Here is a 12,122-nt window from a genome sequence, read left to right on the forward strand (position 1 = left end):
TCAGTTGTGGGTAAAGCAGGTGGTAGACTTTGGTTTATTGCTCGAATACTGGAGAAGTGTGATCAGTCTACAAAGGAGTTTGCTTACAAATCAGTTGTGCGGCCCATCCTAGAATGTTGTTCAAGAATGTGGGACCTGTACCGGTTAGGACTGATAGGAGACATTGAATGTATACAGAGAAGGACAGTACGAATGGTCACAGGTTTGTTTGATCCATAGAAGAGTGTCACAGAGATACTGATGGAACTGAACTGGAAGACACTTGAAGAGAGACGTGAGCTATTCCAAGAAAGTTTATTAACAAACTTTCAAGAACCGGCTTTAAATGATTGCTTTAGGAAAATACTACAACCCCTTACATATCGCTCACATAGGGATCATGAAGATAAGATTAGAATAATTACTGCATGCACAGAGACATTCAAACAAGCATTCTTCCCATGTTCCATATGTGAATGGAACAGGAAGAAACCCTTATATCTGGTACAATGGGGTGTACCCTCTGCCATGCACTTCATAGTGGTTTGCAGACTACTTGTGTAGATGTAGACTTCTTGCAAATTGTATGAGGGGAGTTAGATTATACGAAACATAGCTCTAGAATAGGTATGCTCTAAAATTTTAAACTTAAACCTCCACTTAATATTAACTCATTCTGCTTGGGAGTCAATAATGCACTAAGTAGCTTCATAAATAGCGCAAAATTAGCAGATTGACCCCCGTGTAATGTGATTATTATTATTAACTTTGCATGAAAATGCTGAACACTGCAAAATCTATGAGTATCACTGTACTGTATTCACATTTATATCCCTTCCTAATGTAAGTGACACTTCCTTTCTCCAAGCCTGATCTACAGTAAACGGATGCTAAATCACATCCATCCATAATTAGTATTCCTGTATCTACTGCTGATTTATTTTTAGAAACACATATTGTAGCTGCATGATTCATAGGCTGCAGTTCATCTACACGAGTGTCAGTGCCCCCTTTAAACATACTGCTATCAACCCACCAATTTCACTTGCCCACTCCTGTTCAAATGTAAGCCATGGCTTGTAAATGTCCACCTGTTCATGGCATCAATAGAAATTAAATTTATGTTTGATCTGGCAGCTGACAGATGCAGTTGATAACTCCATGTTTACCTGATTCACAGAGCTGTTAAAATGGAGCCGATTGTAACCTCTCAAAAAACAGGCACAATGTGTACATTTTTATAGCATATTTCTGAAGCTATCCTCACCAGGTCACTCTTGATAGTGTAACCACAGTCCCTGTCAATATTGTTTCTGCTCCAGCCACTGCAACAACATGACTGTCATTTCCAAAATGTTTGTACAAAGGATCTGTACCCTCTATTACAGGGCTTGACTTGAAGGAATTTGTGACCTATTACTTATTTCCTAGTTCTAGCTTCGTGGGTAAATCAGATGGCAGACTTTGGTTTAGTGGTAGAATACTGGTGAAAAGCAATCAGTCTACAAAAGAGATTGCCTACAAATGACTTATGCAACACATCTCAGAATATTGCTGAAGAGTGTGAAACCATGTACCAAATAGGACTAGCAAGGGACATTGAATGTTTCCAGAGAAGGGCAGCACAAATGGTCACAAGTTTGTTTGAGCTGCAGGAGAGTGTCACAGAGATGTTGAAAGAACTGAATGAGCAGACTCTTGAAGAAAGATGTAAACTATCCTGAGAAAGCATATTTATAAAGTTTCAAAAACCCGCTTTAACACTTTGGTGACGAGTGGCATAGGAGCTATGTTGCATGGATTATACACACAACATGTGATTTATTGTACATTGGCTGCTTCTCAGCTCTGTAAATGTACTCCAACATTTATACTACTTCTGTTGCCTGTATAAAGATACTCCATGATGCTTCTATTACACACACACAAACAAACACACTTGCGCACGAAGAGAGAGAGAGAGAGAGAGAGAGAGAGAGAGAGAGAGAGAGAGAGACAGAGAGACAGAGAGACTCAGATGACATCGTTTTTCACATCTACTGGCAGAAAAGGAATACATACACTATCGGGTGTTGCTTGTGTTGTGGAGTTCACATTCCCCTTCGTTGCCATATGGCATACAAGGGGTTACACAGAGTGCAAATGACAATTGTTGTTTTCTACACACCTTACATTTATTTTCAAGATGGGCTTACAATACTGTATTGAAAAATAGGAAAGGGCTAGCTAAAGATCTAACTACTCAGAAGCTGGATAAAAATGAACTTTCATTCTGCAGATGAGACCATTTGCTGTTTGTGAAATGGGAAGATTCTAAGAGTGTATTTCTTCTGAGGACAAAACACTAAATGATTGCATCCAATGTCAATCTCAGAACAAGATTAGAAATGACAAGAGAGAATGAAACCTACTTGTACTTTGCATTATAATAAAAACAAGGCTGATGAGGGCCACATTTACTCGCTAATGGGCTACTATCGGTCTGAGAGGAAGCAAACATAGTGGTGGAAGAAAGCTTTTTTCCACATTTCCATGATGTTGATTGCAAATTCATATGTTTTATATAAAAAGTCCAAGCCTACTAGCAAACATTTTGTTGAATTTGTCACTGAATTGGCAGTGGCTCTGATGAACAAATACACTTGGTTGAATGAGTTTGCACTCAATATAGTTCTTCTGTAAACTGAATCTGAAAAAAATTCTTCAATTTTTTCAGCTACAGAAATATCAAAATGCCCTCTGAGGAGAAATAAGGTTTGTGTAGAACGAACCAAGGCAAACTTGGGAAAATGACAAGAAAAGATACCAGGCACTATTGTGAAGAATGTGACATAAGACTTTGTTTTCCAAATTAACATGAAATTTTTCACACTAAAGCAAATATTTAACTAAGTAATTTTCAGTAAGAAATTACAATTTTCCAACAGTATTGTTTATAGTACCAACCCATTTTATTCTACGTTCATTTAGCAAATGAAACATAAACAAGTTTTTGTTGTTGCGAAAATAACATATTTTCATTTCCATGTAAAAACATGGTCACTCTTCTTCTCCACATGCATAAGAAAAAGACCACTCTTCCAAATGGAAAAAACTGACTTAAATCCTGTGCAGTAGAACTTACGACACAAAATTCAGAAAAACTATGAAAAACCACAATCTCCACCATATGAGCTACAACCTAGCTGCCCAACTCTCAAAGTGTTAAATGATGACTCTATGAATATACTATAACCCACTACATATCACAGGCTGTATACGTGGACACGGAAAAAAAACTCCTGGATTTCTCGGTTAAAGAAATACACTTTCTCCTGAGTGAAAATACACTTTTTCCTTGTTAAGTGCAGTGGTGGATACATATGGGGGCATGCATCCCTCCCTTGTGAGGCCGCCCACATTGCCCCCACTGGTCATGTGCAACTCAACTGGATATGTGTATAAGCCCGCCAGCAACTACTCAAATGAACCAAATGAAACCATTGTGACGTCACGCCCATTGGAAGCAGTTTCTTGTTATGAAGTACTGCACTGTCTTTGTCCTAAATCTTTTGACACATTTTGCTGTTGGCAGACGCCTGTGTGTGAACTGTGTTTTGTTACTGTAAATGGCACATTTCCTTTGCAACTTAGGTTCTATTTTGTTTTCCTCGTTTATGTTTTATTGCTGCAGTAGCAGGCTAAAGTAAAATTCTTTGTTAGAGTATCAGTTCTTACCAGTCAAAACTACAAAAATTTAGCTGAAAACTAAAACAACAAAAAGTTCCTCAAATTGTAAAAAATTCCCATGTTTTTCCCAGTTTTCTCCCAGATGAAAAGATTCCAGGTTTTTCCAGGATTTTCCAGTTGTATATGAGCATATACACCATGTATCAGTTCCATACGGATTGTGAGGACAAGGTTAGATTAATTACAGCACACACAGAGGCATTTAAACAATCATTCTTCCCATGCTCCATGTGTGAATGGAAAGGAAAAAACTCTAATAACTGGTAAAATGGAGTATGCTCCCCTTCACAGTGGTTTGCAGAGTACATATGTATATGTAGGTGTAACAACTGATGTACACCTCTTCCACAGCTATTACCTAACAGAAAGACTTTCCTCCTGTTTCCCAGTTTTTCTGAAAGCACTGGTTTCCCACTGAAAGTCGGCCGTGAATTAGCTACACTTCGTCTACAGGGGATTCTTCCTTAGTTAATGGATAGAGTGGGCCTACGTTACTTTTTGTGCCAGTGACAAAGCTGTCTGGTAATGTTCACTTCCTGTAGTCCCTGTTCCCTGCTACCACTTCCCATTACCCTTCACCATCCTTAACCTTCCCAATTCTTTTCTAGCACTGTTAAGTTCTGCCTTAAGAGCTTTAATTTTTCCTTCTTGCCCAGCTGTTCTTCTGTCTTGTACATGGACTCTTCAATACCTGGCAAATGTCACTTATGTCACCACTTTCCAGACCACTACATTCTCCCAATGAAGCCATCTATCACCACAGCTGCACTGTAACCCAGAAGTAACTTTTCTATGGCAACTAAGGCACTTCACAGTCATGTCTGTTTACAGACAGAACTGAACCTGGGCCATCTAAAAAAAGTAAATCATTAAACACTATGGTTATAAACATAAGCAATTTAGTATCTTACATGTACAGCTACCCAGTCACAAGATAAATAAAATGTGGGATATGGAAATTGATCGGTCTCTGAGCAGTGTAACATTAGGCCTAGAGATGTGTATACTACAGATGAAATTTAAAAGATATTTTAAAAAATACACCTCAGAGGTAGAAATCTTTGATCACTCAACTAAAAAGGATGCTTATATATGTACAGAAAGCCAAATCTCTTTACATATTACACTATTTAAAAATCCATTTTTTAGTGCAGATAAAATCACAGTCAAAGGTATCAAATTTCACATAATCATTATTGTGAATGTATGCTTACCCGGCGTATACAGCTGGCGAAGAGTTCTCGGGCTTCCAGCCGGGTGGCGGTGTCTTCAAACAGCGACGTTTCGACGAGTGACATACTCATCATCTTCTGGCGAAGTGCCGAGACTTTGCGGATGCCGGTCCCTTTATACCTGCGGTGTGCCCCCCACCACCTGGCCGCGGGAGGCTGGGTCCAGAGGAGCCGGCGGGTGAGGTGGAGGGGGAAGCGGGTGCGCCGTTCGTGTCTCCGTCAGAGCATTCTGATTGCGTCTCGTGAGCTGGACGGTTCTTGTTGCGTTCCTGGCGTATTGCGGCTAATGCTGGATTCCAGGCCGCGCTCAGTTGATAGCCTTCGTCCCTGTTCACAAGGTTCTCGTGGACCCGTATTTCTATTGATTCTTTAATGACGCTATCCCAATAGCTCCCGGCTCGGCATAGCACCCTGGTGTTTTCGAAGTCAAAGGTGTGGTTTTCTTTGATGCTATGTTCAGCTATAGCAGATTTCTCTATCTGTCCAAGTCGAACATGCCTGATGTGTTCCTCGCACCTTTTAGAGATGCAGCGCTGCGTTTGACCAATGTACTGCACACCACATTCGCAGGCAATGTTGTATATACCAGGTGTGTTTAGTTTGAGTGGGTCTTTAGCTGTACCCAGCAGCTCTTTCGTCTTCGGCGGTGGTCGGAAGACGGTATTTATGTTAGATTTTCTTAATAGCCTCCCGATTTTGGCTGATGTGGGCCCCAAATATGGAAGAAAGGCGAGTCTCTTGTTAACTTCCTCTTCCTCTTCCTGAACTTTGTCAGCCTGTCTCCTCTTGAAGGCCCTGCCAATCTGTGTTTCACTGTACCCGTTTTTCCGAAATACCTCTCTTAGGTCGCTGTTTGAAGACACCGCCACCCGGCTGGAAGCCCGAGAACTCTTCGCCATAATCATTATTGCTATAACTAAAAAGAAAATATATGAATGACAGATGAACAAGTTTTTCACAAAAGTGTTTTCTAAGACACAGAAACTTACTGCGACTTATAATAACTCTTCTTTTGTTTCCATTCAGATCTGATACTGCTATATAATCTTCTCTAGCATCAGCCCAGAATAATTCATCTGTTTCAAATGAGATTGTTATAGCATTTGGCCATCCAAGAGAATCATTTATTAAAACACGTGGAGATGAGCCATCCATTCCTGCCTTCCCAATGTGTCTTTGGTCACCCCAGTCAGTCCAATACATATACCTGGGAAAAGAAATTAACTCATTGAGACTGCAGAACATCAGCACAAAGTACAAATGCATTTGATATTTACTAAATATCACTGTTCTCAAAATGTATGTCTCTACATTTTGTATGGTTACAGATTGTGGATAACAATAGTAAGTGCATGTTGAGAACAAAAATAGTTTTTGTAGTTACAAATTATAGATAAAATCCTTAATAGCATTCTGAAGGTCCATGTTGAAGACAAAAATAGTTTTGAAACAATGGAAAGTCCAAGTAGGAACATCAACAGTAATATGAAAAGGGCAGATTGGTATTCACCATAAAAATGGCATGTTGAGTTAAAACAAGCACAATGAAAAGACTGCTACACATTTAGCTTTTGGCCAGAGCTTTCTTCAAAAAAGAAAACATACACACATTCACACAAGCAAGGACACCTCACACACACATGATTGCTACCTCTAGCTGCTCTGGCCAAATTCCTATTGTATATTAATGACTTGGCAGACAACATTAATAGTGACCTTAGCCTTTTTGCAGATGATGCAGTTGTCTATAATAAGGTACCAACTTAAAAGATGCATAAATATCCATTCAGATCCTGGTATGATTTCATAGTGGACCAAAAATTGGTAACTTCCTTTAAATGTACAGAAATGTAAAATTTTGTGCTTCACAAAAAGCAGGCAAGCAGTATCCTATGGACTATAACATCAATGAGTCAGAGGTAGAATAGGTTTAACTCAAACAAATACTTGTGTGTAACAATTTGCACAGGTGTTAAATATAATGACCACAGAGGCACATCTGCAGGGTAAGCATGTAGCAGATTTCAGTTAATTGACATGATACTGGGAGAATACAAACAGTCTATAAAGTAAATTGCTTACAAAACACCCATAGTGCTCAGAGCCATTTAGAGCTTACAAAACACTTCTGCATCCCATAATAGAACACTGCTCTTATGCACGGGATCCACATCAAATAGGAATAACAGGGAGTACTGAATGTATATAAAGAAGTGCAGCAAAAATGGTCACAGGTTTGTTTGACTCCGAGAGAGCATCAAGCAAATGTTGAAAGATCTGAACTGACTGACTCTTGGAGAGAGATACCAGTTATCCCACATGTAAACATACTATAAAAGTTTCACAAACCTGCTTTGAGTGAAGAATCTACAGATGTTCTTCAACCCATGAAGAGAAGATTAGACTAATTACAACATATCCAAAGGCATTTAAGAAGACGTTCTTCCCATGCTCCATATGCAACCAAAATGGGAAGAAATCTTAACAAGTAGTACCATGCTAAGTACCCTATACCATGTTGTTCACAGTTATTTGCAGAGTATTTATGTAAAAGTAGAAAGCTGCAAAAAATTAATTTCTCTCATCTGTATGGCCAGTGCATGTTATCAGGTTCCAAAAATTCTGCTATTTCACAGCACACATTATAGCTGAAATCACCAGTTTTTAGGACAAACAAACTTGAGGCAGTGAAGTTCACTGTGCATCAGATGAGCTGTCAGGTCCGACAGCGCTATAGGTAGTCAATGTTGGGTGGTTGTATGAGACAGCTACTGAATGAGATCCTACAAAAGTAGTGGCAGGCGGTACATTTACAAGTGATCTGGTAATGCTCCTCACCACACCAAATCTTCCTGACAAAAAATGACCATTTGTAAACAGGTTAACTCTATAGGGGAATAAACATAGCATCTTACAAATTGTGACATGTATCTGGGCCAATTTATGTAAGGATTTTTTGGATCTAAATTCTACAGCACTTGACATGCCTTGCAGTTTTTCTTAATTGAGTATTAATGGTTAACCACTTGGCCTTGTATTCATTACTGGTCCCAAATGGAAATTTTATGGGGAACTGATCTTTATTATTATTGTGTACTGATTATGCTCATGAAAGACATAAACAATTAGAAATAATGTTAATACTTGTGTGCAGGGTTGCCAACACTTGCAAATACAGTATTTGAAGTACCAACTGAATGAATACCACATTCAAAGATGCCATGTAGCTATACCAATATTTTACTTATCAACACCGGGAAAAGTTTACGGATGAATCAGTTATTGAAAATCAGCGGAATTAAAGGTGTTTACATATGGACATCAAAGCACAAGTACTTCTTAATTGTTAAATCTTTACTATAACATCTGTATGTAAACATTTAATTCTGCATATTTTCATGTCAGACATTTGACAATAAGTTTATCCCAGATGATGTTCAGGTGTCGACAAAATAAAATATTGATGCAGATGTACTGTGTCTGTGAGTATTACGTAAGTCAAGAAATGTTCGTTCACTCCAAGGGGTTGAGTACAGAAAATGCTTAAGTATTTGTAGCAACACACTCCCCTGGTCAACACGTATTTGTGTTTTTATGTGTGTATAGTTATTTCCTAAATGCACTGAAAATAGAATGTAAATTACATTAAAAAACATTATTATTCAATTATGTACAAATGAATGGGATGAGGCAAAAGATTTGACACCATTTATTATTACACTTCAACTAATGGGAAAATTGTATTCCAACCCCTTTACGTGGTAATTCCATCTTTTTCATCACTGTTATTTCCACTACAAACTGTGATTTATCAAATATATGATATACGTGTATAAATCTTTTGGTTCAGTCAATGCAGATAAAAAAAGTAATCGAAGTTGATCCTTAATAAAGCGCACTGGATAAATCTAGAGTAATAAAGTCCTCTGTGTACAGAAACAGTTACATAACACATCTAATACAATGTCACATCCTGGCAATATAATTAATTCAATGGTCATAAATTCTTCCTCTTCAAGTATTATTTTGGTACCAGAACATCCCATAACATTATTTTTTTGTCTTTCAAAGGAAATTAGACATAATTTTGCCTATTAATTTATTGTAGATCTTCTTTCCTAAACAAGGTGATTCAGAATTCCTATTACACTGTTATAGGTATTGTACATGAGACTCAGAACAGCGATACTTGGTAATAAACCCACGTACAGAAATGCATCTTTGAAAGATAAATGACTCTGAATGATCAAAGTAAATATACATGACAGAGATCAGTGTCTCATGACAGGTGATGTGCTGTGTGACATCATGACACATCATCAGAGAACAACACAATGAATTGAAGTGCTTGTACATCAGCTGCGACTGGATGAGAGAGAAAGACAGAGCATTACAGAATGGCAGAGTACACGTTCTCCAAGTATACCAACATGTTGCTCATCTATGGTGAAAATGGACGAAATGGTCAACCAGCACAATGCCTGAATCATGAATGATATCCATGTTGTGCCCATCAATCACATACTATTTTTGTAAGATTGGAACAATGGCTTTGGGAAACCAGCACTTCAAGACTAATAGGGCTTAATGAGGTCATGCTCAGACGTGCTGCACTGTTGACATGGAAGAGGGAAGTCCTTCAACCGGTCAACCAGAATCCATCAATGTGTATCTATTACATCACAGATTTCATGGAGGTATCCCAGAGCATCATCTGGCAAGTACTCCATGAATGGCAACTTCAGCCATACCACCTCCAGAGACTGCAGAAAAGGGCCCATGTGATTTTGTGTCACATGCCAGTTAATTTTCATGGTTTCCTCCACACTGTGTCAACATTTGAGACTTTCCTTGGATCATTATTTTCATAGGTGAAGTGTATTTTGCAAACAAATATTTCCTCAACCATCATAACAACCACATTTGTGATGAGGAAAACCCTAAGCCCACACATCCCTACAGATTTCTACATCGTTTCTGTATTAATGTGTCTGCTGGTATACCCATGATCATCTGATTGACCCATGTATTCTACTGCACCACCTAATGGGTCAAAGCTACTTGCCCTTCCTGCAAGACATCCTTATGCAGTATTTGGAGGATGTGTCAGTGCTTATCCATCACACAATGTGGTTCCAGCATGATGGTGTGCTAGCCCACTTCTCATGCAACGTCTACCAGTGCCCTCACCAAACATTCAGACACAGTTGGATAGGTCACGGAGGGCCGATTCATAGGCCACCACAAGCACCCAATTTAACACCTCATTTAACACCTTTTTTCTGCAGGCCTACATGAAGAGTATTCTTCACTAGACTCCTGTCAAGTCACAGTATGATCTCTTTGCACATGTTTAATGGTTGCAGTGGAGGTCTTTCAGGACACTCCAGGACTTTTGGGCCATGTATACGTGAATACTGTTCACAAGTATGATTTGTGCAATGAAACTCATGGTCACCACTTTTGAGCATATGCTGTAGTTCACACAGGTACGAGTTGGTCAATGCATGTGCTTCTTTTAAAGTTGTTTATCTTCCCAACTACACATTTCTGGACATGAGTTTATTACCAAATATTGCTGCCCTGTGTCCCCTCTACAACACCTATAACTGCATAGTACAAATTCTGAATCGCCTTGTATAAAGTGAAGTCTGAGCATATAACTTCAAATAGTGTATAGGGAAGCATAAAATTTTTGTTGTTTTTTGTACTGCAATTACAATGAAAATTATTCTCCTCAAGCAATTCCAGGTTCTTGAGTAAAAAGATTATGATTTCAAAGTTGTGTAGTGAGTGGTCAGTTAAAAGATATAGATTTTTTTATTAAATAATGGACAACAGAAATCTTCCAAACAGTGAAAAGAATAAAAGTAACTAGTCATCATCATATAGTTGAGGATTAAACAGATGCATAAACATACTTGAACTTGTACCTATGATTCCAGACAATATCCTTTCTCAGAACAAACACACCCATGCAACTTCCCCCCCCCCCCCCCCCCCCCCCCCCACTCCCATACACACATATCCACATAGACCTTGAACTAAAGGTTGGGGTGATGTGTTGCAGCAGTTGGAGGGGATGAAAAGAGCAAAGAGAGGAGAGGAAGGGGGCTGCAAAAGGACAGAAGAGAGAGTGTTATGTAAAGCGAGGGGAAGTAAGGAAACAGGATGGGATGGGGTGTCTGAAAACTTACCTCTTTCTGCAAGCAGGGAAAGTCACATGCAGCATAGCTTTTCTTATTTAAAAAATAATTGGTTTTTGGCATTTTAGTGAATAATTTTGTGAGCTCTGATATTCCTGAACTTAAGAAAAATTAATACACATCTTCCCCTATTAGCTTTTCATATTATTTCCAGCCTGAATATGTTCCTTAAATATGAGGGGCAGTCAATAAGTAATGCAATACATTTTTTTCTGAAAGTAGGTTGGTTTTATTCAGTATTCCTATCATACCCACTCTTTTGGCTACAAAATCCAATTTTTCAACAGAATCTCCACTGAATGTGACGTAACTTCACGAAGCTGTAGGGGCTGAAGTGGGAATATTCCTTGATGTCCCACAACAAATCACACTTTTTTTTCAACTGAAACTGCCTGGGAAAAATAATTTGTGGCATCACTTAGTGAATGACCCTCATATTATGAGCTGAACTTTTGTTTTGGAGTTTTTTGGTTCAATGTAGACTAGCATATAACAAAAAGAAGATATTAAAAAGAGAGAGGGGGAGAGGGGGGGAGAGAGAGAGAGAGAGAGAGAGAGAGAGAGAGAGAGTGAGTGAGAGAGAGAGAGAGAGAGAGAGAGAGAGATAACTGCTTACCCATTCCTTGGATCAAGAGCAATAGCTCTAGGTTCTTGTAGACCACTGTTTATTAAGACCTTACGATATCGCCCATCAAGTCGTGATACTTCAATTGTGTCAAAACCTTTGTCACACCAATATAAATTATGTGCAACCCAGTCAACAGCCAGACCATCAGCATTTCTGAGTGTTGCTGAATGTAAAACCTGAAAGAAGCACAGCAATGTGCAAGAAACATTGAGCTTCATTAACACTGTGTACATAAATAACTGGCAAAGTAAGGAGAGTGCAAGAAAACATGAAGATTTAGAAGAATTATTTTCATTCGTGGCAATTTATTTTTAATCTGTGGATTTGTCCAATCAATTTTAAAATAAA

General features: G+C 38.6%; 1 protein-coding gene across 1 annotated transcript in view; it reads right to left on the reverse strand.

Annotated features, from left to right (window-relative positions):
- Positions 1 to 12,122, reverse strand: part of LOC124619330 (low-density lipoprotein receptor-related protein 1) — a 756,280-nt gene that overhangs the window by 100,157 nt on the left and 644,001 nt on the right. Inside the window, exons 51-52 of the mRNA XM_047145639.1 lie at positions 11,763 to 11,950; positions 5,930 to 6,147 (exon numbers count right to left, since the gene is read on the reverse strand). Coding sequence (XP_047001595.1) covers positions 5,930 to 6,147; positions 11,763 to 11,950 — 406 coding nt within the window. The remainder of the gene's footprint in view (positions 1 to 5,929; positions 6,148 to 11,762; positions 11,951 to 12,122) is intronic.

This window comes from Schistocerca americana, chromosome 6, assembly GCF_021461395.2.
Source record: "Schistocerca americana isolate TAMUIC-IGC-003095 chromosome 6, iqSchAmer2.1, whole genome shotgun sequence".
Taxonomy (NCBI): Eukaryota; Metazoa; Arthropoda; class Insecta; order Orthoptera; family Acrididae; genus Schistocerca; species Schistocerca americana.